Source organism: Megascapheus bottae, chromosome 21 (assembly GCF_031878675.1).
Source record: "Megascapheus bottae isolate mThoBot1 chromosome 21, mThoBot2.hap1, whole genome shotgun sequence".
Taxonomy (NCBI): domain Eukaryota; kingdom Metazoa; phylum Chordata; class Mammalia; order Rodentia; family Geomyidae; genus Megascapheus; species Megascapheus bottae.
In genome coordinates this window covers 15246022-15272500 of record NC_143529.1, presented here as the reverse complement: position 1 = coordinate 15272500, position 26479 = coordinate 15246022, and the positions used below count along the sequence as shown (strand labels likewise).

The 26479-nt window shown below is 41.4% G+C and overlaps 1 protein-coding gene across 2 annotated transcripts in view; it reads right to left on the bottom strand.

Moving 5' to 3' along the window:
* Adam23 (ADAM metallopeptidase domain 23) overlaps positions 1–12629 on the bottom strand; it is a 176269-nt gene extending 163640 nt beyond the window's left edge. For both annotated transcript variants that reach the window (XM_090354683.1, XM_090354682.1), the window contains exons 1-2: positions 12378–12629; positions 10981–11198 (exon numbers count right to left, since the gene is read on the bottom strand). In XM_090354683.1, coding sequence (XP_090210809.1) covers positions 10981–11198; positions 12378–12591 — 432 coding nt within the window. In that variant the 5' untranslated portion in view covers positions 12592–12629. The remainder of the gene's footprint in view (positions 1–10980; positions 11199–12377) is intronic.
* Positions 12630–26479: the final 13850 nt, after the last annotated feature.

Genomic DNA, 26479 nt, shown 5'->3' with positions numbered 1-26479 from the left:
CTGAGTCCATAGCAATAAAGTTAACTGGAGTTCTAGTCATAATTCTATGGATTTGTTTATTTGAATGTAACTACTCTTTGGTGAGTCCTCTACTAACAGGAGACTTGTCCAACATTTTCACCTTTAAACAGAAGTTTAAGAAACAACATTAATTTTTGTTAAGAAACTGTCTTCCAATAATACAGTTGAAAGCAGGACTCAAATTCATTCATCTTTAAAGTTTTCAATGAAGAAATTAGCTTCTGTCCCCCACTTCAGCTGGAAAAGACACCTACATAACAACTTCATTCTAAGCACTGAGCTATTTCACAGTTGCCCAGAATGAGTGCCCAGCGATGCAAGATGTTATTCCAGTTTCCCATGAATGAGCAAGATTGTTTATAATGTCTCATTACCCTGGGTAAAATATAACTGGATCTACCCTTTTTATAATAAAATCCCTAGTAAGATTGCACCGAATTTTTAAAAATGCTCAACCTGAAAACTTCCCTGTAAAACTCAGACATTCAGTGGGCTTGGGATAAATTATAAGAATGAAGCAGTCTTTCATAAGGGTAAAGTGTACCTGTGTTAATTGTGAATTGAATATTTACTTTGAATAAGGCCTTATAATTATGGACATTCTTGAAAGGATAAAATATTTCCATTCAAAAAACTCATACAGTAGGAGCAATTAATTACTTAGATCTCAAAGGTTGACATGGCAGGATCTGAAGCAGGAATTTAACATAGCTTGTACTTCAATGCCTGAGAACACATTTTAAAGCTTTTCTGCAACAAGCCCCAAGTTTGAACAGATATGAATGCAATCATCCAGACAAAATTTCCTCCTGCCATATACTGACCTATGGGCAAACAGGCCTGGGAAAAAAATGCTGGCAGGAGAAGGAAAGAGCAGATGTGGGGTATGAGAAGAAAGGCAGGAATTCTCCAGAGAATTTTATACCCTCTCCTCAGCTTCACAAGGAAAATCTATCTAGCTGAAATTATGCTTGTTGAATGTGGATAAAAGGGGTCATGTGATACAGTAAGTGTTCCACTGAGATTAATCTGTCAGCAGTGGGACTGATGGATTGACAGTGACAGAGACAGGAGGCAATGACAGGAACACAATGCAGAGAAAGGAGGAAGGATGGGTTCAAGGAAGTAGCATCAAGACTTAATAAGCAACTATTTATAGTCAGGAGAAGAAGGAAAGAGAAGAATCAGAGATAACTCCCAAGGTTCACTCTTAGATTCTTGGAAAACCAACAGTAACACAGAGAAAACAAGCAAGGCAGACAGGACAGTGGTCTTCCTGCCTGCTTTACTTTTTCACTGGGTGAAGTCACCAAATCTGGGCAATGTCACCAGGCAAAGGCTGAAGAGAAAAACAGTGGGCCATTCTATTAGATAAAACAGAATAAGTAGAGACGGAATGACACCAGTTACACAGTTAGCAAGAACAAGTCCATCCATGAGCAGGAAGAGCAGAAATTATTGCTTAGGACACACACTCCAGCAAGACTTTGAATGGCACAGCTCAGCTTGGACTGCCCAAAGCAGTCCATGGTGAAATGATCATAAATGGTCTAGACTTGATGGAAAGGTCCAAACTCAAATGTCCATAGGGACCAACCAAGCAAAAGAAACAGAGAAACGCCAACAAGGTTCCTGTGCCTGTTTTCTGGGGCTATAACAGGAAGTCACAAACTATAAAACTTATGAAGAGTAAAAGTTCATGAAGCTAATGGTGCTGGGGTCTGGAAGCCAAGGGTTTGGCATCAGCACATGGAGAGACCTACTTTCCACATCCTCACACAGCTGAGGGGCTCAAGTGACCAAAAAATAGATCAAATGAAGAGCTGACATCTCTCTTCTCCTTATTTAAAGCCATTTCTTACATTATAGGGGCCGGGAAAGAAGCCTACCTTCAAGGCTTCTGCTAATTCTAATTACTGGTTCCACCACTAACATATTAGCTGAAAGATGGACTTTCCAAAGCAAACATTAGAAAACACTTTCAAACTGAAAGTACCCAGGAATGGAGTGAGGGGTGAGCCTCAGTAAAGAACACCTACCACTGTATCTATATGACAGTGACTGTATAACAATGAGCCTAGGCCCATTCTTCTGCTTCTTCAAAGGCAATTACTGCACTTGCCACTCTCTATCTCATTACCCTATTGTATCTTCCTCACGGCTGAAGTCACCGTGCTCCTGTTGCTGGTCTTCCATGTTCATGGTCTGTCCTCTCCTGTTAGAACATTCACTCTATTCAAGCCACAGGACTGTATCCACCTCTTGACTCACCCCTGCCCCAGGACTTACTATGTGATATGAAATAAAGCCTATCTTTCTCCCTCCCTGCATATTTCTTATCTTTCCCCAGTATACCCTATCTTTCTCCAGCACAGGGCTCTACAAAGAAAAGGCTGAATTTGAATTCTGGCTCTGTGTGCTTCTTACGAGATCTTAATCCTTTCTGAAGCATAACTTTGAATGACTGCATCTATACTACTGGGCTTCTAGGGAAATAAGTAGCATTTGTTTTCATGAATTGCCTATGTAAAGTCTGATTGTCTGAAATGTCCCACACTTGAGTTTCTCCTCATCTGCTCCCACATGGATCTATGTCCCACCACTGGCCAGTGCTACTCTGCTTTCCTGTGGGTGCTTTCACCCCGTTCTGCATCAGCATAGCTCCAAAGTGGTAGGGCAAGCCCAGCCTTTCTTCCTCTAATGTGATCTGCTCCAACTTCCCTAGGCAAAAGCTGTTCCCTCCTTCAGCCCCACCATCAGCTGCCTTGATTCTGACATCCTGTCAATAAGCCAGGGCAAAGACTTGCCTGCTACTCTTAGTTCTAAAGCCCATTTCCCCAGAGCCCAAAACAGTGGCTGATTCAAGAGAAGTTTTCAATGAATGCTTGCTAAATCAAACCAACCTGAACACTGAAAAGATGTAAATCTGATTTATTGGAAAGTCTATGAATAGATAAACACATCTTGCTCCATCACTGAGCAACCCATGACAGTGACAAATACCACCACAGGGCCAACTTCTGATTCTCTCATTAATGATGGGTAACAGTGAAAAGGATCATCTGAGAACTGTTACTACAGGAATCCCCCACTTATCTTGAGAGAACTCATGCCAAGACCTTCAGTGCATGCCTGGAACCACACAAAAACACCCCTATAAATATCACATTTTTCCCTATACATACATACCTCTGATAAAGTTTAAACTTGTAAGATATGCATAGTAAAAAAATACATAAAGAGGCCAAGAATTTGGCCTAGTAGTAGAGTGCTTGCCTAGCATGCACGAAGACCTCAGTTCGATTCCTTGGTACCACATACATAGAAAAGGCTGGAAGTGATGCTGTGGCTTAAGTGGTAGAGCTCTAGCCTTGAGAAAGCCCAAAGACAGTGCTCAGGCCCCAAGTTCAAGCCTAGGACTAGAAAATAAATAAATAAATAAATAAATAAATAAATAAATAAATAAATAAATAAAAAATATGCACAGCAAAAGATTAACAGTAGCATAATAAAAATAAAGCTACACACTGTAATAAAAGCTATATGAATCTTCTTTCCTCTCTCTCCCTCTCTAATTTCTATCTATATTGTTCAACTGTTTGTATCCTTCTTTTTACCTACCACTGACCACAGGTAACAGAAATGACTAAAAGGAAAACCATGAAGGAAGGAGTACTACAGTTGGGTATTCCTGCTATGTTAAGCAAAAGTGAAGTGTTGGGCAATACCAAAATCACCTCTCGTACTGATCTACTCCAAAATCACTTTATATATCTTGAGTTTCTTTTTTTATTTCAATTTGAATATAACATGAAACTACAGGGGAATCATTACACTTTAACATATGGGTATACAATCAGTAATTGAGTCAACAGATATTTACTGAGGACCTACCAAATGCCAGGCATACAAACAGAGCCATTCCAAGTTTGAGTTCTAGAGCTACAATTTAGAAATGGCTGCTTTGGAAGTTCTTGGAAAGACAGGAAGGCCCTTAAGGGTGATCTGAAAGTTGGTGTTGTGACAGAACCCAAACAGCTGGCCATTCAGCCTAATCTGAGTCAAGGCTAGGTGACAATGAAAACATGCCAACAGTCGAAGTCATACATCTGAGTCAGAATATACATCTGTCAGCTCTTCAGCTAAAACTTGTGAAAGAAACTTCCAGGAAAAAAAAAAAACAAAAACTTTTTCCCATATTCCAGAAAACAGAGCATTTTCTATTGACTTTTTAAAATTAACTTTGGACAATAAGGGTCATGACAAGATAATCCCAAACTCTAAAATGTGGGAGAAAGAGTATCTCACAGAAGGTATCTGTCCCACAGTAAAATGGAGAAAGATGTTGAAGAGTCGAAAAAAAATGGAGAACCAGCCTTGTCATAAAGAAGGGTGAGAATACACTCAGACCATATAAAATAAATGCAAGTAATCGTGTGGCCCAAATTCATTTATGGCTTGGGTATAGCTCAGTGGTGAAGGGTATGCTTAGCATGCATGAAGCCTTGTTCAATCCTAAGCACCAAAAAGGTAACTTCTCTTCTGTCCCTTCAACCTAGGATAGTGGGAAGAAGAAGATGCATGTTTACCACAAGTCAATCCATGGCATGAGTTTATTTTGATTCAATGATTGTGTTCGTATCTGTCCAAATTCTGGGTTTCCTTTCTACACCTCCTCTTCCCTCCCTCCCCTTACCATGCTTAGTGTATCATTCCCTTTCCTCCATCATCAGAAGAGGAAAAAAAATACTGGCAGACCAAAACACAAAACAAGTTCTTGGTTATTGCTTTCCTTTGTTTTGGTTTGGTTTCCCTTTTTATGCTACACCTGGCTGGAGCTTGAACTCAAGGCCTGAACACTGTCCCTAAGCTATTTTGCTCAAAACTCTAAGCACTTGAACCACATCTCCATTTGGGGATTTTTTTTTTTGGTAGTTACTTGGAAATAAGAGTTTCACAGACCTTCCCACCCAGGCTGGTTTCTAACCACAATCCTCAGATCCCAGCCTTCTGAGGAGCTACGATTACAGGCATGAGCCATCAGTGCCCAGCTAAGACAAGTCATTAAAGAAAATTCTCAGGAAAAAGTTCATTCAGAACTTTCCTAGGAATAGCCTTTTGTTGTTGTTGTTTTTGTTTTCATTTTTGTTTTGTGGGTTATGGGGCTTGAACTCAGCCTAGGTGTAATCCCTGAGCTCTTCAGCTCAAGGTTACTGCCCTACCCTTGAGCCACAGCCCCACTTCCCATTTTCTAGAGGTTAATTGGAGATAAGAGTGTCAGGTCCTTTTGTGCCCAGGCTGGCTTTGAACCTTGATCCTCAGATCTCAGCCTCCTGAGGAGCTAGGATTACAGGTGTGAGCCACAAAGACCCCCCAGCTCCTAGGAAGAGCCTTTAAGGATTACCACAAAATAAATGAAGGAATAAATCTTTTTAAATGTTTTTACTGATACATTTCATTAAGATGAGATACTGTAATCACACTTTTCCTCTTAGACATATAAAATCTCTACACGTGAAGCAGTTAAGTCTTGATAGCAAAGAGATACAAGGGCTGGGCACAATGACTCACTCTTGCAATCCTAGAGTTAGGAAATGGAGATCAGAAGGATCAAAGTTCAAGGCCAAAAAGCATAAAACACTTAACTATAAAATAACCAAAGCAAAAAGGCCTGGGGATGTGACTCAAGTGTTAGAGTCCCTGTTTTGGAGGACCTGAATTCAAAACCCTAGTACCACAAAATAAATAAACAAATAAATAAATATCCTTATTAACCTACCTTTATAGGATGCTGAGATTGGGAGGAATTTGGCTCCAGGCCATCCCCAGTTGTAGTCATCTCAACTACAACCAGAAGCTTAACTAGGAGAGGATCACAGACCAGGCTGTCTGGAGCAAAAGGTAAGACTATCTCAAAACAACCAGAGAAAAATGTAAAACATAGGAGAGAGGGTCTGGAGGCATGGCTCAGGCAATAGAGTACCACACAGCAAATATGAAGTTGAAATTTCATTACCACAAAGTGTGAGAGACTGAAGAGTTTGAGTGTGTGTGTGTGTGTGTGTGTGTGTGTGTGTGTGTGTGTGTGTGTGTGAAAGATGGAGGGAGATGTAGGGAGGGAGGGAGAGAGGACAGAAGGGAGGGAAGGAAAAGAGGGAGAGAGGGGCAGAGAGAAGGACAGAGAGAGAGAGAGGAAGAGAGAAAGAGAGAAAGAAGAGAGAAGCAAAACATTTTTCCTTTCACAGAATAGTTAACCCACTTTTTATTTGGGGGGGGGTAGCTTTTTCCTACACACTTAGCAAGTTAAAGATTCTCCTTCAGACACAGCCGGGTATCTACTATTTCAGTTCAATGCTGATAGCACCCCTCTGAAGATAGCAGCAGAGCCCACTGGCCATTCTGTCCAGGGACCTCGTATGTTGTGTGGTCTAAAAGCTTTCAGAACTCAGGGCATTGGGATGTTATGGAGGCTTTATTGATCAAATCACTAGCCATTGATGATCAATTTAATTTTCAGCCTTTCTCCCTCCTGGAGTGGAAAGAGAAGGACTGAAAATCCAAACCCTCTGATCATTCCAGTCTTTTTTTCTGGTGCCCAGCCTCTATCTCAAAGCTACCTAATGGACACAGCCACTAGTCCTTATATTACCAGAACAGAGATGCTCTCATTGCTGCAGAGATCCCAAGAGCTTTAGAAATTGGGTGACAGGAAATAGGATAAAGATCAAATGCATATGTCACAATATCACACTAAACAAAATGCACATTTTTTCCATTTAGCCTTCATACTGCTACATGGTGGCAAAATGACTTCCTAGGTAATGGGAACTCTTTTATTATAGTTACTTTATTATTCTATTGTTTGGGGGGGGTTATCTTTTTGAGGTACGAGAATTTGAACTTATATCTTCAGACGTACTAGGCAAGTACTATACCACTTTAAAAAATATATAATAAAGCGTCAGAAAATAAAACTGTCTAGGAAGAAAACCAAATTTGTAAAAAAACCAAAAGTCAGAGAATAAAGCTACTGTTCTATGAATTAATTTCCTGTCTGTTCTGGAATGTGTTGTTTTGGTTTATGCCCAGAATCCCAGCATCGTTATTAAGAAGACCCACTTCTGAAAAAAAAAAAAAAAAAGGCACAGTTTGGACAAAGGCTTATGTTACTCTATTTGGGGATTCTAAAAGAATCTTAAATATGGGGGTTGGGAGTGTGGCCTAGTGGTAGAGTGCTCGCCTAGCATGCACAAAGCCCTGGGTTCGATTTCTTGGTACCACATACACAGAAAAAGCTGGAAGTGGTGCTGTAGCTCAAGTGGTAGAGCACTAGCCTTGAAAAAGCTCAAGGACAGTACCCAGGCCCTGAGTTCAAGTCCCAGGACTAGCAAAAAATAAATCTTAAATATGTATTGAGAAAGAAGCATTAAGGTTTTTCAGAAACAACAGTAGGTCTGTTTAAAACTCCTCAATTCTGAAAGAGTTAACAAATATTTTAACTTTCATAGCTGTTAGTTAATAAAGACTCATCAGCACTGAGTCTTTATGAAACCTCTTCAGACATAAATATGGAGCTTGGCCTCGCAACCTACATCTGGGAACTTCCCTCTCAAAATCTACCACCATGTAGGCATCCAGGAGAGAGGCACAGTGATTCAGCATTTCTCAGGCATTCATTAAAATGTGCTTCAGTACAAGGGAATCAGGAGAGGAAAAAGAAGAAAGGTCCGCAGTTCACAAAGATTCAAACCAAAACTTATTTGGATCAAAGCGAAAAAATGATGAAAATTCTCAATGAAGCATTTGTAAAGCAGCCAAACTGGCAGATGTGACTTGAATCACTGTTATTGAGGCAGACCATCCTACCCGACAAATGCTTCTGCCCATGGGGTGCTTTTTGTCCACTAGTTCATGATATGCAAAAAAAAAAAGAAAAAAGAAAGAAAACTGAAGCAGAAGGAAAATCATAAAACACAAAAGGAAATTTCAGGGACCTTCCAAAACAAGAACCACACCATCAATGCCTGTGTAGGGCCAGTTTTTAGAAGGTTGCTATGTCATGTGTGCCTCCTGAGGAGAGATCATGTCTCTGCCATCCTTGTAACCATCTCTAGATCCTGGCAATACAGTTTTAGTATAGGAGCAATGTCCAACAAATACACACTGAACGAAACTGCTATGAAAAGAAGAAACACACTTCCCAATATAATGTCTGCATGAGCATTCTTTTCAAAAGTAGGAAAGAAACCCAATGACCAGGCTGGGATGGGAATGGAAAGGCTGAATCACTCCAACAGCAAAGAAGTGTTCCTCAGTGAGAAATCTACTCCTCCATGTATGTGGGAAGGAAAGGTTTAGCAAACTTTATTATCCCAGAAAGTCAGATATTCTACAGTCAAATCATGTCCCACAAGTAAAACAGTCCTATAAGCTAAACTATCAGACAAGCATTAGTCATAGCCTCTAAAACCTGTTCTAGACAAGTCCTGCTGAAATTTTCTTCCATATTCCAGTTGAGAAGAGCTTCAAAACTCTGAAAAATGGGCTTGGAGGCAGTTTCTGGCATCCTCCAGCAACTTGTGCAAAGGCACTGGAGTCAGAGAATTAGCTGGTTAGCCACAGAAGGGTTCCATCATAAGGTAACCTGTAAAACTGGCCTCAACACTTTTTATCAAGAAGCCCTTGGATGTGCCTTCCTCAGGACACACTTTCCCCTCTCATCCATTAGACAAATGATGTGTTAGTTCATTAAATCACAGAGAAGCTTCTAGAGAAAAGACCTTGATAGAGGAGAAACTTGATAGCTCAGCCAATGTCGGCAATCATAGAGGGAAAGATTACTTTTTCACCAGTATTCCATAGGAAGGAAGCATTTCCTCAGCTTGACTTGCATTTGTTTTTGCCATTCCTGGAACTTGAACTCAGGGCTTGGGCACTGTCGTTGGGCTTTCTCAAGGCTAGAGCTCTACCACTTGAGCCACAGCACCATTTCTGGCTTTTCTTTCTATATATGTGGTACCGAGGAATTGAAACCGGGCTTTGGTGCATGCTAGGCAAGCACTCTACCAATAGGCCAAACTCCTGGCCCCGACTTGAATTTTGTTTGTTGGGTTTTTTGTTTTCTTTTTTGTTTGTTTATTTTTGTTTTTTGTTTTTGGGTCTTGAACTCTGGGCCTGGGCATTGTTCCTGAGCTCTTTAGCTCAAGGCTAGCACTCTACCACTTGAGCCACAGAGCCATTTCTGTATTTTTGTTTTGTTGATTTTTTTTTGTCAGTCATGGGACTTGAACTCTGGGCCTGGACATTGTCCCTGAGCTCTTCAGCTCTACCCCCTTGAGCCACAGCACCACTTCCACTTTTCTGGAGGTTAATTAGAAACAAGTGTCTCACAGTCTTTAGTGCCTGGGCTGGCTTTGAACCTAGATCCTCAGATCTTAGCTTCCTGAGTAGCTAGCATTATAGGTGTGGGTCACTGTACTCGACTGGTTTTATTTATTTTTTATAGTAAAAATTAAATATTCAGGTCTCTTAAGTTTTGATACTTCTTTACAACCTTGTTACAATTACCCAAAAGCCTTAAATTTCTATTATCTGGTTTGTAAAATAAGAATAGTGTTACTACTTATTTAAATTTCAGAAAACTAACAAAAACACTCATGTAAATCTCAGATATTTTCCCTAATTTCTACATGTTTGGACAGGGACTGCTCTTCTCAACTGGACAGGTATAGCTCAAAATGAAATCTTTTTCTTTCTTTTTTTCTTTTTTTTCCAGTCCAGGGCCTGGGCACTGTCCTTGAGCTTCTTTTGCTCAAGGCTAGCACATTACTATTTGAGCCACAGCTCCACTTCTGTTTTTTTCTGTGTATGTGGTACTGAGGAATCGAACCCAGGGCTTCATGCATGCTAGGCAAGCAACCTACCACTGAGCCACATTCTCAGCCTCCAAATGAAATCTTTAATGTATTTTATTATCTGCTCCTAATAACGAACTGAGGCACTAATAATTCACTGTGCAAATCCATCTGGGGTTCAAAGTATCAGGAACCTAAACAAATAATAGGAAGTAGGCAAAAGGATCCATTAAACTCCAGCTATACAATCATCTTTTTTAACACAGCAGGTTCTAAACCCATCTAAAAGTAAAGCAACTATTCATAATACACATGAAGTCTTGAAGGAGGATATCAACAAAATTGGCCTTTATCTTATGCAAACCATGTTTTCTAGCTTTCACTCTCTTTTAAAACACTAAATTGTGACAAGGGTGGTAGTACAAACCTGTTATCCCAGTATTAAAGAGGCTGAGGTAGTGGGATAGAGAGTTTGAGGTTAACTTAGGCCACACAGTAAGGCCCTGTACCTGTATGAAACACCATTCTCTCCCCCACACCCTCCCGCAACTGAATGTTTTAATATTTTTTAAATATCAAACTGTTCACTTGTCAAATAGTGAAAGGCAATACTTTTTTTCCCTCTTGATCAGTTACCAAAAGAAAGAATAAATTTAAACACTCAGGTTCTAAATGGAAAGCACAGTGGGGAAAGTTGGCCCAAAGAACTTCTTGCAACAATCTTGTCTGCAGGAAAGGAAGAGTTCATACCATGGGAGGGAGAATCCTGCACCCTTACATAAAAGCTCCCAGAAACCAGTCAAGACCACAAACACATCCATTCTACTGTTTAGTACCTGATGCACCTGCAAGACACATCACTCAGCTTTCAAGCTTCTAAGGCCATCTGAACATGCCAGTCCCAGTTTAGCCAGAGAAACCAACTGCACCCCCTGTCCCAACAGATTCCAAGTTAATTCCCTGCAGTTCCTCCCCTATCACAGAATTAATTGCTTTCTTAATAAAATGCTGCAGTAAAATTGGTGAGATCTGATTATGGCAGAAAATCAAATCAAAAGAAAACGGTTTGTGGTAGCTGATTTGGCATACCCAGCCTCCTGCCTACCTTATTATGTTTGTGCTGGTGTCTTGCCTTTGTATCAAGAACATGATAAGGGCTCTCTGAGTCTTGGTTGATGTAATATATGAGTCTTGAAGGCAGTGTGATTTCTTTCTGCATTACATTGCTGTAACTGATATTACTGCTGCTGTTCTGTTGCAAAGGATTGTCTTCATCTACCAGGACTCCCAATTTTTTTTCTGCAGTTTCATTCCAATGCGGTGCTAGGAGGGGGACAGGAAGCACAAATATACACAAACGCACACATATACATTCCATAAATACAGAAGTTCTAACATGCATTTCTCCATTAACTGCATGAACCGAGTTTTACATTCATAAGCAGGTTAAGAAGTGGAGACACAGAAAAGGCAAGTTATGGTAACAGTGAAAGGGCCTGGATGGGTTAGTAGCCAATAAGGCTTATACAATCATGTACTACAGTTCAGTACCCAGTTTTCTAGCCAGTTTCAAATCTGTACATTTTCAGGGGTGGGAGAAGGGACAGTGGATTTAGGGGAGAGTCATTAACTCAGCATGTTCAAGGGTGCTGACCCTCATCTCCACTCTTCTCTAGGTCTACAGAAGCCCCACTGTACTCTTCCTCAGAGCAGGAAACACTCATCCCTAGGATAACTTCAGAGCTGAATTCATGGGCACAGAAGGTTAATTGATTTTTTTTTTTCAACACAATGGACAATTCTCTTTTCAACTTTGAGATGAGAAAAGGGGGGGAAAAAGTCTTTGCCACAGAGGGATACAAATGCTGGCAGCTTTCCAATTTATTTTTTCTTTCAAAGCCAGCTTAGGGTTTTCAGAGATTTCCAATCATCAATGTGTTGAACTCATTTACTTGTTCATTATAACCACAAGCATTTTGAGCTAATACAAATCAAAAGGTTCTTCACAAACTGTATGTCCTTGGGACTCTTAATTCTTTGCCTGCCCCCCCTCTCTCCCCCACCAAGAAGTAGGGCTCCTTCACCCTAATTTGTAAGCTGGCTGGAAATCGAGGCAACAATCACTATTATTGCCACCGTTATTACCCATTGCACCCTTCCGCATTCATCTTAAGGCTGCACCAAAGCACGAAGCAACTTGCTCCCTGCATTTGGGTCCCCTCCACAAGTTCCGTGGAGATCACTGGAGGACCCAGCATTCACTCAATACCTCTCAGTGGTACCAACAGTAACTGGGACGAGTTATTGGTGAATGCAACCCCATGGACTTCCAAAAGTGCTCTGGAAGGGGGTCTGGGAAGGAGAAGGGTGGAGAGGCGGCCGGGGAGGGTCGGGCAGGCCGAGCCGGGGACACGTCCAGGGCGCACGGACCTGCGCGCCCTTCGCTTTCCTCCACAGGGCCCCTGGGGGAACGCAGAGCACAGGGCACGGGGCCATACCCACCGCTGGGCGCCGCAGCCCCCCGGGCGCGGGGCCGGGACGAGGCGGCGAGCGCAGGCAGCAGGAGAAGGACGAGGAGCAGGCGGCAGGGCGGTGCGCGGGCCGGGGCGCGGGCCGGCACCGGGCCGGAGGGGCCGCCGCGGGGGCCGCGGGAGGCGCCGGCCGGGCTGCAGCCAGCCAGGGGCGGCCGCCAGGAGCTGCTGCCGGGCGGCTTCATGGCTCATAGCTCCCGGGGCGCAGCTCGGTGTGGCTGGTGAGAGCTCGGGGCCGGGTGGCTGGGCGGCTGCGGGCGGAGCCGGTCACGCCGGTTGGGCGCGCATGGTGCGGCGCCGCCGGCAGGGGGCTCGGGGTTCGGGGTTCGGGGCTGGGCGGGCGCGCTCTCTTCCACGGCCCTCCCGGCCCCTCCCGGAGTGGACCGCAGAGGGGAAAGGGGGGGTACTCCCCTCCCCTCCAAGTTGGAGCCTCCCCAGCTCCCTCCCCGGGGCGGGGCGGGGCGGGGCGGGGCGCGGCCGCTCCCGGGACTGCGGGGGAATTGCCACCTGGCCTGAGGACGCGGAGACGCGCCGCGGCGTGGGGGAGAGGCGCGGGCACGCGGCGCGGCGCCGGCGAAGGGGCGCGGGCGCGCGCGGACGCGGGAGTGCGCCCCGCCCCCGGGGAGCGCGCCCGAGCGGGGTTTTGGGTAGGGATGCGGATACTGATGCTGTTGCCATCGCCGTTGCCCGGCACAGGACTCACTGCGCATGCCTTCCGGTGGGGGCCGGGGAGGAGCGGTGGAGTGATGCAGCATCCCGGGCAGCCCTGGAGGAGACAGTGGCACCTCCGAAAGGAGGGCGGGGGAGGACAGGTTGGCAGTCAGACGTGAGCCAGAGGGGGAGAAAGGAGGTGGGGGAGGGGGAGGGGGGCTTCCAGGCCCGCGGCAGGCCTGATCCCGAGCAAGCAAGTCAACCCAGGGTACCCATCTGTCTTGCGCCACCACCCCAGACCTCACGTGCCCTGAGACCAAGCATTTCCTTCTTTAGTTTTTTTGTTTTGTTTTGTTCTGTTTTTAGATGTTTAATTATACAAAAGGTTTTCGTGAAATTCAACATTACCAGTTTATATCTGCAAAAAGCATTTCCTTCTTCATCCCTTATCCTTCCAACTGCTAAATATGTTTTAAAAGATAAACAAAACCCCTCTCTGCTCCTCATTCGGCTTTCCAGCACGAGTGGCATCTCGGTGTCCTCAGGTCGGGGCTGGACTGGACTCCTCCCCCACCCGGCGCTGGGTCCTGCCCCCTTCCCCAAGGGTTTTGCACAGACCTGTTTACTCAGTTCATCAAGTCTGACTGGGCGTCTAGTTGGACTTATTGGAGAGATGGAAACAGATTAGAAACCAGGCGAGTGTGTGGCAGCTATCTTGGGAAATCTGTCGTTTGTCAACTCTGGGGGTGGGCAAGCATTTATGAGGCATATTCCTATTTTGGGGATCCATTCCTAACTTCAGCAAAAAAAAAAAAAAAAAAAAAAAAGAAGTGGGGGAGATATTTTCTCTCACGGTTGCAAAAAATATATAAATCTAGTTCCCTCATATAGGTTGGATGAAGGAGTTACTAAATCTGGTGGCCTCAAATTAGAGCTTGTGACACATTTTTGTCATCAAAGTCCCCTACTGCAAATATTCTTGTACTCACTCCCCCAGTGATTGTCTGGTAATGGAAATGGTGTCTTACTCTATTATTTGTATTTAAAATGTGGATAATAAAGTCCTCGAGGAAGAGACAGAGAAGGTGAAGGGAAGGCTCAAGAATGTCTTGATCAAAAGAAAAAAAAAAAAAAACTAGGTATAAAGCACCAGACACTATCAGACAGTTAACTATCTTTTCTACTTCCCTCCCAGTCCCCACTTTACAAAGAGAAAAGCAGGAGAAAAAAAAGGAAGGAACACAGGCACACAGAGATTGAAGATCACAGAGCTGTTGGGGGGGGGGGTGGATACATAGTAATTTTAGCTTTTCCCTTGCATATCAGTACTAGGCTATTTATTAGCACACACATTTGAAAATTAATGCTCTCTCTCCCATATTAGGGCAGCAATCTTTTCCCTTTTTGCTCTCAACTGTGCCCCTAGAACCAGCACTATATCTGTAATTTAAAAAAAGAAAAAGCTCTGAGAAGATAGGTGTTCAATAATAAACAACTCATTGGTGCCCATAAGAACAGTCATGCTTTAAGCAAGCTGCAAATGTTCTCTATTCTCCACTGTGCGGCCCTCTGCACTAGCCTGTCCTACCTACAGTCTCAATTTGCATTTGATACATTGTATCTTCTGAACAGAAAGCTTGGTTGGACAAAAGCCAGAAAAGGCATTTACAAGAGATAGAAGAGAAAGGGAAATGAAAGAAGGAAGGTACCCAGATTCAAATTATTTTAAAAAACATTTCTTACCATTGTACTACAACCTCTCTGAGATGCTCCAATAAATAAATTAGCAGAGTTGGACTGATTGAACCTAGCCAGTTATGAACCCCATTCACCATTCCATCCATGCAGGGTACAGGAAGAGGACTCCATTTAGTTTGCAATGTGCAGAAGAGGTAGTTACAAAGGGAGATGTTGCTTTCTGTTCTGTAATCTTAACAAAAACTTGGTTCATAGAACTTTACTGTTTACACACACTGCTGGAGGTAATATATATATTAGCAAATGTTATAAAGAATAAAACCACTTGGCAAGACGTTCTGCAAATGTGGTCCTTAATATATGTGGGAATGTTAAAAACAACGCCAGGTACCAGTGACTCATACCTGTAATCCTAGCTTTCAGGAGGCTGAGATCTAAGAAGAGCAGTTTGAAATCTGTCCAGGCGGGAAATTGGACTCTTAAGTCCAATTAACCACTTTAAAAAAAAAAAAGTGGAAAGAGGAGCTGTGGTTCAAATGATAGAGGACTAGCCTTGAGGGGAAAAAACAGAAACCTCAGAGACAGTGCCTAAACCCCATGTTAAGATCCAGGACCAACACACACACATACACACACACACACACACACACACACACACACACACACACATCTGAATCTTCAATGGATCAATTTAGTAAGATTCCAGTTGAATTGGGTACGATGGATTGTTTATTGCTATAGAATTTACTACTAAGATATTTACAATAGAGCAAAATCTAGATACATAAGGGCATATAAGATGACGCTAAAGGAAAGGACCTCCAGGATATAAAAACAAGCCATAAAATGAGTGATTGTTGTCCTTAATGTACTATGTTATCTCTCATCTCTTTTGCTGTCCCTTGGTTATCTCATATTGGTACAGTATTTTACCTTGTTATCTGATATATTGTATATATACGTATTTGGTTATTTGAAATAGGATAAGGAAGGGGGAAAACAAGATGAGGGCTGAGGGTGAGGGGAGGGAATTGGGGACCAGGACATGAGAAAGGGTATCAATGTATGTGAAGTAATGCACCTTCTATCTGGTGAATATAATGTAACCCTTCTATTAATTACAAAAAAAATATATGGAAAAAGAATGTTTTAAAATGCTCATGATGCTGTATACATAGATTTTCTACTTTTAATTTTATGTAATTGCTTTCATAAACTTACTTGGATTTTAACACACTTGTAAACAACTGGTTAGTGAAATTGAAACATTAAGAGTTTTGCTGAGGGGGTGGGGAGGAGGGAAATGGGTACCAAGACATGTGAAAGGGTATCAATGTATGTGAATTAATGCACCTTCTATCTGGCAAATATCATGTAACCCTTTTATTAATTACAATAAAAAAAGAAAAAAAGAGTTTTGCTGAGTAAATAAAAGATTTTGAACAAAAAAAATTTTACTGCTAAATATTCCCTTGATGCACTCATAATATCAGTGGTTTTCTTAGTCATTTATCATCCAGAGATTTACTCTGCATCCACGTGTATGTGTATCATCTTTCATGTATCAAAAAATACTGCCCCTTGGTAGCTAAGGAAAGGATTTGGAAAACTGGACTAGAACAAAATTTTAGGAATGGACCAGAAGGTTGAGAGATAGAATAACTCTGGTTACCAATGCACATTGGTTCCTAAGGCCACTCTGGGACCTCTGGAGTGATTTGGTCAAAGGACTCACTGTGAGGAATTGCTGTAGATACAGGTATTGGTGCACAGCCATGTAAAAATGCAAAAAAAAAATGAGTTCAAGGTTCAGCAAACTTTTTTTCTTATTAAAAGCTATATGGTAAGAAGTAGGAAGTGGTGCTGTGGCTCAAGTGGTAGAGTGATAGCCTTGAGCTGAAGTGCTTAGGTACAGTGGCCAGGCCCAGAGTTCAAGCCCTATGACTGAAAAAAGTTATATGGAAAATGTTTTGGGCTTTATGAACTCTAAATTAGCATTTTTGTTAACTTCTCTCTCTTTTTTTTTTTTGCTTTTTTAAGTGTTTTGTTTGTTTGCTTATTTTGTTATTTTTGCCAGTTCTAGAGCTTGAACTCATGACTGAGGAGCTGCCCCAAGCCCTTTGTACCACAGATGCTTTACCACTTGAGCTACAGTGCCACTTCTGGCTTTTTCTGAATAGGTTTTGGAGATAAGAGTCTCACAGACTTTCCTGCCCTGGTTGTCTTCCAATTGCAGTCCTCATATCCCAGCATCCTAAGTAGCTAGGTTTGCAGGATGAGCCACCCACTCCTGGCTTGTTATTGTTGTTTTTCTAATACTCCTTTGAAAAATGTAAAATCACATAGCCTCTGCTTTGTAAACTCACCATTTTTATTTTTTATTTTTTTGCCAATCCTTGGGCTTGAACTCAGGGCCTGGGGCACTGTCCTTGGACACTTTTTGTTCAAAGCTAACACTCTTCCACTTGAGCCACAGTGCTATGTCTAGCTTTTTCTGAGTATGTGGTACTGTGCATGCTAGGGCTTCGTGCATACTAGGTGAGCACTCTACTACTAGGCTATACTCCTGGCCCCAACTCACTATTTTTTATTTGTTTATTATGTTGTAGATGTTATTGTATTTTGATAGTCTAGGATAGTCTAGGATGGCCTTAAACAAGAGGTCTCTGTACCCCAAGGGCTAAAATGACAGCTGTGTACCCTCATGTCTGCCTCCACCCACCATTTTTATCAGCAACAACAAAAATATGTGGAAGTTACATACTAATGTACAGTAACTTTAAAGTTTCCTATTGGGCTGGGAGTTTGGCCTAATGGTAAGAAAAGCCAGAAGTGGTGCTGTGGTTCAAGTGGTAGAGCTCTAGCCTTGAGAAAGCTCAAGGACAGAGCACAGACCTTGAGTTCAAGCCCTGGAAATGGCAAAAAAAAAAAAGGGGGGGGGGTTCCATTAATTGCATTGTGTCATGTTCTTCATGTGCAACAATATCTGTGGCTGTAATTCTAGAAGTTCAGTCTTCCTTGTAATTCAGTTCAATTTACTTAATTAATAGTCACTAAACTCTTTAATTAAAAAAAAGGTTTGTTACATAAAGAAATTCCTAAGTGGTGGGGAGGACGGAATGTTTCTTGAAAGGAGATGAAGGGTGTCAGAGTTGGGCTTCTGGGCCCTCTACTTTCTGGTCAGGCACTAAACCATTTGAGATATATCCTTAGTCCTGTCCCCCCCCCTTGTTTTCTTTTTTTTACAAATAGGATGTCAGGTTTATGTCCAGTACAGTATGGATCATGAGTCTCCTATTTCCCTTTCCTCATAGTTAGGAAAACAACAACATGCCACCACACCCATACACCTTTTAGTGGTTGAGCTGAGTATCTCCCAAACTTTTTACCTAGGCTGACATAGAACCATGATGCTCCTAATTTCTACTTCCTGAGTAGCTGGGATTATAGATGTGAGCCACCATACCTGGTTCATTCCTCCTATTGGAGCAAATTCCCAGACTTAGATAATGGGGAAAATGTCAGAACTCATTTACAAATATTATATATTATATATATGATTCCAGATTTTTCCTTTGTTTTGCCAAACTCTATTTTCTAGTAAACAGAGAGATGTCGAATGGATACTACAGCCATGACAGGTCAGACAATGGAGTAACACATGTACTGTCAACCCTTCTTAGAGCCTGTCATCACTGGTGATCTGAGCTACTCAGATCCAATCCTAAGATTATTTGCCAAGCAGCTAAGGCAGCCCCAGGCACAGAGCTGCACACAATGTCTCTTGCAACCAGCCAATTCGTGACAAATAGGTCTGCAAGTCTACATTAAATAGACCACTGTTTATTCTGAAGGACAGACACACTGGGACAATTACAAAAATCACACAAATCAACACAAACACAATCACAAAAATCAACACTACTGGGGGGAGGGGGAAAATAAAGTATTTATTACCTAACATGCATTTCTAGAGGAGTAGCTGAAAACAGACAAAAATGGGTCCATATCAATGATAAAATGACCTAACAAAAGGTAATCCCTGAAAAGAGCATGCAATTGAGTTCTATTCTTACAGTAAATGGGGGTTAATTGGGAATTTCTGATAGAAGAGCCTAAATCCGAAAAACAGTTAACTGTTCCCCACTTCGCAAACATTAGGTTTGTTTATCCTGCAGTTTAGTGTGTTTATAAGCTGTGGCACAGAGAAGTAAACAACTACATTGGAATGGTTTGTGGGGATAATGTGCTTGGCAAAACTTTGGAGGATTATGTTTTTTAGGTATAATCACCGAGTTGACACATAATTCCTAAGCCTTCACCTTCTCCCAGGACAACAAAGGGAATTTTGGCAAAAGTTACCACAAACCAAAGGCAGGGGTTGGGGAGAGTAGAACTCAGCTTTTAGAGACTGTAACTGAATTTTATCTGAAAAGGTTGGAATCCTAGCCATAAATTTCATACGTAATTTTAATCACTTGCATTTGGATAATGACAAATGCCAAGGCTTTTAATAATACTTGCTTTAATAATTACCATGCATTTAGCCATTGCAAAGGGCCCTTTATCAATGTACAATCTGCTCCATAGACAGGACAGTTACTGCTATTATCTGAAGGAGCTCTTCTTTGCACAAGACAATGCAGAGGCTCAAATGTGCCTACAGGGCATTCTGGTGGCATACTCAAATCACCTAAAACACTTGCAGTTTTTTTAATTATATATATTTTATGTGTACAACATGATGCTCTTGATATGCATATAGTAAATGGAATTCTCCATCATCCCATGTGGCCAGCCATTTTTTTTCTGTGTGTTAAGAACACAGAAATCCATTGCCTTGGCAAGTGTCTGGAATACAATAGTGTTCATCATAGTCGCCATTATCACACTAAATGTCTCACTCTATATCACCGAAAGCCTATACCTTCTTCTCTCCAGCTCCTTCTCTCTCCCTCTAAGCCTGGTACCCATCATTATATGCTAGGGTTTGTGAGTTGGAAACTTGATCTCCAGCATGAAAATGTTAAGAGGTGGCTAGGACCTTTAAGAGATGGGGCTTAGTAGTGAGAAGTTAGGTCTCCGAGGGTCCTTACCCTCAGAGGAGAGGAAAGTCCTTTTCAAAGGGTCCAAAAGAGCACTCTTACAAGAGAGCAAGACTGGGCATTCTAGATCCTGATAGGTGATCTCATTCTCTCACACTCTTTCACCATGATGTCCTCTACTACAAATTGGTGTGGCAAGAAATGTCCTCACCAGAGTGTCACTATACTGCTCAAATTTCCAGCCTCCAAATCTCTCAGCTAAACTTCTTGTCTCTATAAAGCAGCCTACGATGGAATTTCATTGTAATAAAAAGTTAATTGTTGGGCTGGGAATGCTTATCTAGCAGACACCAAGCTCTGGGTTCAATTCCTCAGTACCACATCCACAGAAAAAGCCAAAAGAGGTGCTATGGTTTAAGTGGCAGAGTGCCAGCCTTGAGCAAAAGTGCTCAAGGAAAATGCCCAGACCTGGACTCCAAGTCCCAGGACTGGCAAAATAAATAAATAAATAAATCTAATTGTTATAATTCTGTGTCTTATTGATGAAGGAATTAAGGCTTGGAGAAGTTAACTTGCCTAAGTTCTAAGAAGCAAGGCTGGGTCAGGAAGCCATGTTTACTTAACTTCAAAGCATAAATTCCCAACTACCCCATGATGTCTCTCAAACACTATTAATCCACTAAATATAAGATTAACGCGTTTTAAATACCAAAAATATACTGAGTTAGTTCTTTATTCATTCTACATTAGCAATTGTACTTTTTCATCAGCTGAAAAACACAGATACACACACACACACACACACACACACACACACACACATATAACAGCATCTTCAAAGGAACTGTAATATTTTAAATCCTGGAGTTTTTGCTTGTTTGTTTTTTTGTCAGTTGTGGGGCTTGAACTCTGGGCCTGTGCACTGTCCCGGAGCTCTTCAGTTCAAGGCTACTGCTCTACCACTTGATCCACAGTCCCACTTCTCATTTTCTGTTAGTCAAGTGGAGATAAGTGTTTTGTGGACTTTCCTGCCCAGGCTGGCTTTGAACTGAAATCCTCAGATCTCAGCCTCCTGAGTAGTTAGGATTACAGGCATGAGACACCAGCACCCAGGTTAAATTGTATTTTCCCTTGTTTTTTTTGTTTTGTTTTGTTTTTTGTTTTGTTTTTTTTTTGCCAGTCCTGGACTTGAGCTCAGGGCCTGAGCACTGTCCTTGGACTTTCTCAAGGCTAGAGCTCTACCACTTGAGCCTCAGCACCACTTCTGGCTTTTTTCTATGTATGTGGTACCGAGGAATCGAACCTGGGTTGTCGTGCATGCTAGGCAAGCACTCTACCACTAGGCCAAACTCCCAGCCCCTTAAATCGTATTTTTAACCGTAAATACAACTCTTTATTTTTGTGTGTGTGTGCCAGTCATCGGGCTTGAACTCAGGACCTGAGCACTGTCCTTGAGCTTTCTCAAGGCTAGTTCTTTACTACTTGAGCCACAACACCACTAATGACTTGTTCTGTGTGTGTGTGTGGTACCAAGGAACCAAATCCAGGACTTTGTGAATGCTAGACAAGCATTCTACTACTAGGCCACACTTCCAGCCCTACGACTCTGCTTTATTTAAGATGTTAAACACCACTCACACATTGATCTGCAAACAGAACTGCTCTACATTTTGTTGCTAACTTCACATCAAATATTTTTAAGCACAGAGATTGAACATAAATGTATTTGTTTAATTCCAAAAACAAAAACCTAATTATGGTCCAGATGTTTCTTACATCAGAGTACCAAACCACAAGAGAGAATCAAGATCCTCACTTGTCACAGAACTTAATTTTGTTCTACATTTTTAAACAGAACAACATAGTCACCCATTAAAGTTACTTTAATATAATCAATTATAATTAGCCACATTTATTCTCCTACCTCTATCAAATAATGACAGGAGCTTTTGCCATATTAAAATGTTTAGATTTCTAAAGAAATAATTACAGAATCTTAAACCCTGAGCAGAACTCATTAACTATTTTTTACTCTGTTGTTTCAAGGCAAAAAGAATAGCTAATGTTAGAACACACAATGTGCTTTTGCATATCTTATGTCATTTAGTACACTGCATTATAGAGACCAAAGCAGCACTAGCTATGAGTTTCTGTTTGATTGCCATGGGATTAGACTATTCATGTCATGAATATGGACATAGCTTAGAGACAGGAACTGAATAGCAGACACAAACAATCACTTCTCCAGGAGGAAAAGATAAACTCCAGGATTCTCCAGAGTTCAGTCATAAGACTTTTTATTTGCTATTTTGATAAATTATCTGAGGAAAAGATTGCATGATAAAACATACTATATTGCAGAAAACACTAACTTCTTCCATGTACTTAATGTTTGCGTAGACTAGGATGAGCTGTAAACAGATTTTTCTGAGGCCAAAAAACCAATAACAGTTTTAATATCAACAAGCATGTTCTAGGGAAAAAAAGGAATTTAAACTATTTACTTCTCCAAACAGCCATATGTCCTCCCTTGAAACATAACCGCATACATAGACTTTGAAAATGTCCCACATATATACACGCATACACACACACATAAATGGAAACATTTATTTCCAATACAGAAAGAGACAGTCTAGGGGCCGGGAGTTTGTCCTAATGGTAGAGTGCTTGCCTAGCATGCACGAAGACCCGGGTTCAATTCCTGGGTACCACATACAGAGAAAAAAGCCAGAAGTGGTGCTGAGGCTCAAGTGGTAGAGCTCTAGCCTTGAGAAAGTCCAAGGACAGGGCTCAGGCACTGAGCTCAAGCCCAGGACTGGCAAAAAAAAAAAAAGAGACAGTCTATACTGACTACTCCTTGACTTGTATAACTTTATCTAAAATGCTAAATGCATAATGATAGGGACCAAACAGAAGATATGATTTACATGACCCCAAACTCTGATGGGAAAACCCTAACAAGGAACCAGATACCAGCCAAAAACAGCATTTTAAATGATGCAACTGCTCCAAGATGAGAATAACCTAGAAGATAAGCGCCACCCGATCTGACAAAATGGAGCAGGAGCAGGTTTTAATCATGAATAGCATAGATAAGGTGAAAATGTCATTCAAATCTGGAAATATTTAATGATGAGGTCACATCTGAAATTTGAGAGAAAGTTTGGGCAAACAAGTAGTATACATCCTAGTGAATGAGTTTCTAGTAGGCCCCTTCTGGGAAACCACTGCTGGCTAGATAATCCCTCGCCTTTTATTCTTTTCTCTTCTTTTTGTCTTATTTTGTGCCTGTCTTGGGGCTTGACCTCCAGGCCTGGGACCTATCCCTGAACATTTTTGCTCAAGGCTAGCACTCTACCACTTGAGCCACAAATCCACTTCTGGATTTCTTTTCTCTTTTGTGGTTAATTGGAGGTAAGAGCCTCACATGCATTCTTGCTCAGGCTAGCATCAAACTGTGATCCTCAGATCTCAGCCTACTGAGTAGCGAGGATTACAGGTGTGAGCCACTGGTACCAGGCTTACTCCCTCAATTTTTGAGCATTAGGATCTCAAGGCCATGAGTATTTTTCATGATCTGGTTCCCCTCTCAATCCAGCCCTAGCTGATTCACTTAAGATCAGGCTCTAGATACCCTCTGGACTACTCACAGCACTTCTTCTAGCCACAGGACTGGCTCAGAGTTGGCAATGAAAATTATTACCAGGAACTGGTGTTTTGTTTGTTTGTTTGTTTGTTTGTTTGTTTAAACTGGAACTGCGAAAGGAGCATCTCTCTCTTCATGGATGTGAAGTTAAACAACTTCATTTCCAGGTCTGCAGAAGTGAAGGGTGTCGTGAACGTACAGTGAATAGAAGGAAGAAGTTCCCAACTAGGGAGACGAGATAATTTATTTTCTAAACCAAGACACCTTTGAGAGTGAAAGGAGTATTGTTAATAATTAAATCAGAATAGGATTTGGATAAAGTCAGATGTGGGAACCCTCCAGAGCTAGAAAATACCTGGCCTGAGGCCCAAGAAATCATTTGGTACTTGACTGGACAGTTACATGTTTCTGGTATGCTTCTCCTTGGCCATCTGCCGGTAATGACAATTCTGTATGGCCCAAGAATGACATTATAAATATCCATACAGCCTTTGGCAGAACAAAAAGTCCTCACCAATAAACAGGAACAGTCTCTGATAGCCACATGAATGGGAGAAAGAGACAATGGCTGTCCTGTTGATTAATACATCTAGAATGAACACATCACAGAGGCTGGGATTAAAAGGATGAATCTTTACTTTCATTATCATTATTATACCATGATTATTTACTTTCATTAAAAGGATGAATCTTTACTTTCATTAACTTCATGACTGCTTGCTATTTCTTGTTGTCATAGGGAAACTCTTTAAAAGCAATAAACGGGACTTTTTGGCTTTCAAACTCTTTAAGTATTTCTTCAGGGGTTTGGAGGCATGGTTCAGGTGGTAGAACACCAGCCAATGAATGAATGCATCAGGTACCAAGTTCAAGTCCCAGTTGGACCTAAAAACAAAAAGGAAAAAGAATTACTTCAGCAGTGGAAGGTCATGGTACTCAGAGTCATACAATCCTGGGATGAGCCATATTCAATAATAGTTGAGGTAAGAATATATAATCCTGGCCATTTAGGACAGGCTCCCCAGATGTAGCGAAGAAAAATAAAAGGTCCAGTTTGATTGGGATTTCAAGTAAACAATGTATTTTTAATTTAAAATTTGAATTTGACCAATGTCCTGCAATTTCACCTGGCACCCAATGTCTCCCTTGCATATAACTCTTACTTCCCCTTGTCACTTACTCTAGCACTCTCTACACAGTGTCTGGAGTCCATTCTTCTCTCTCCCTCCTTCCTCACACTTCTATAAACACTATCCCAGGGTCATGTCCGAAAAATCCCTATATGTGACTCTCCCAAACTCACCCTGTCTGTCAGAGAAGACATTCATCTTCTGTTTTACCTAACTTGGGAAAGCACATGTGGTGAAAATAATCATCCAATGTTCTTTGAAACTTACAAACCACCAGAAAATTCTCACAACATGAATGTTTGATTGTGGTTTTTACACTTAAGTTTTTTAAGCTTATTTTTTTAAGTTTTTGGAAGATATTGGAGCAGCCACAGTGGTTCACACCTCTAATTCTAGCTATTTTGGAGGTGGAGATTGGGAAAGTGGTGATTTGAGAGCAACTGGGGCCAAATATTTACAAGACCCCTATCTCAACCTATAGAAAACTGGGTCTAAAGAGATATCTTTTCTTTGCCACTGCTTTTGTTTTGTTTTCTTTTCTTTTTGTCTTCTGTTTCCATTTATCTGTCTTTGAGAGGGTGGGGTAGGATACAGAAATGGAGGGAGAAAAGAAGCACAAATGCAGCAGTGGTACTTGCTTAGACTCTGTGTTGAAAATAAACTACACAACTTGTGGGTTGAGAGGAGAGGAAAAAACTGGGAGAGAGTGAGGGAAGGAATGACATTGTCGAAAAAGAAATGTACCCATTACCTAACTTATGTAACTGTAACCTCTCTGTAATCACCTTTATAGTAACAATAAAAAATAATTTTTTAAAAACACTGGGCATAGGAGTGTACACTATTGAGGAAGCACAAATAGGAGGATCATATTCCAGGCTAAATAGGATGTAAAAGGAAGACCCTATTTTGAAAATAACCAAAAGCAAAAGGAGCTGAATGGCCTAATTCAAGTAGTAGAACACCTGCCTAGTAAGTACAAGACCTTGAGTTGAAGCCACATAAATGAAAGTCACAAAAATGAAATTTTTTATCTAGAATAATATCAGTAACTATTGCATGTTGATAGAAACTATATATGTCAATAAAACTATTTTCCAAGTGAAAACAATGCAGTGAAATTAGTAGGATCTTTTAGATTTTACAGTTTAGCAAGGAGCTTATTAAAAGCCATACATTTGGAGGTTTGAAGTATGGCTCAGTGATAGACCATTGCATGGGTAAGGCCCTTGCTTAGATCCCCAGCATTTTGAAAGGTAACTTCACTAATTGAAACTACATAAGAAGTAGTTTCTTAACCATGATTTTCTTTTTTTGCCAGTCCTGGGGCTTGAACTCAGGGCCTGGGCACTGCCCTTGGACACTTTTTGCTCAAGGCTAGCTAGCGCTCTGCCACTTGAGCCACAGCACCACTACTGACTTTTTCTGTGTATGTGGTCCCAAGGAATCAAACCCAGGGTTTCACTCATATGAAGCAAGCACTCTACCACTAGGCTACCCTCCCAGCCCATAGCCATGATTCATTTACCATGCAAAACCTGAAAAGCAGCCATTATTGTACTCATTGAAAGATAGAGATCTATCTTGAACTTACAGATGGTTATTTAGCAAATACTTTCACTTTAGATGAGCCACACTTATGATTTAATAGTGCTAGATTTTTTCCCTTGACTTTATATAAACTTTATGGAACCTCTGAGCCCTTATATATAATCAGCTCCTACAACTATCCCCTTCCATTTCATGTGGCTTAATTTTATTATCATTTAAAAAGAAATGTCAGTAGCCAATCTTTTATTTACTTGATATACTTCATGACCTAAGTCAAGAAGGCACCCTTCAATTGTATCATTGCTCTTTTGGGAATTCACAATCCATTTTGTGATGATTTGCTCCACTG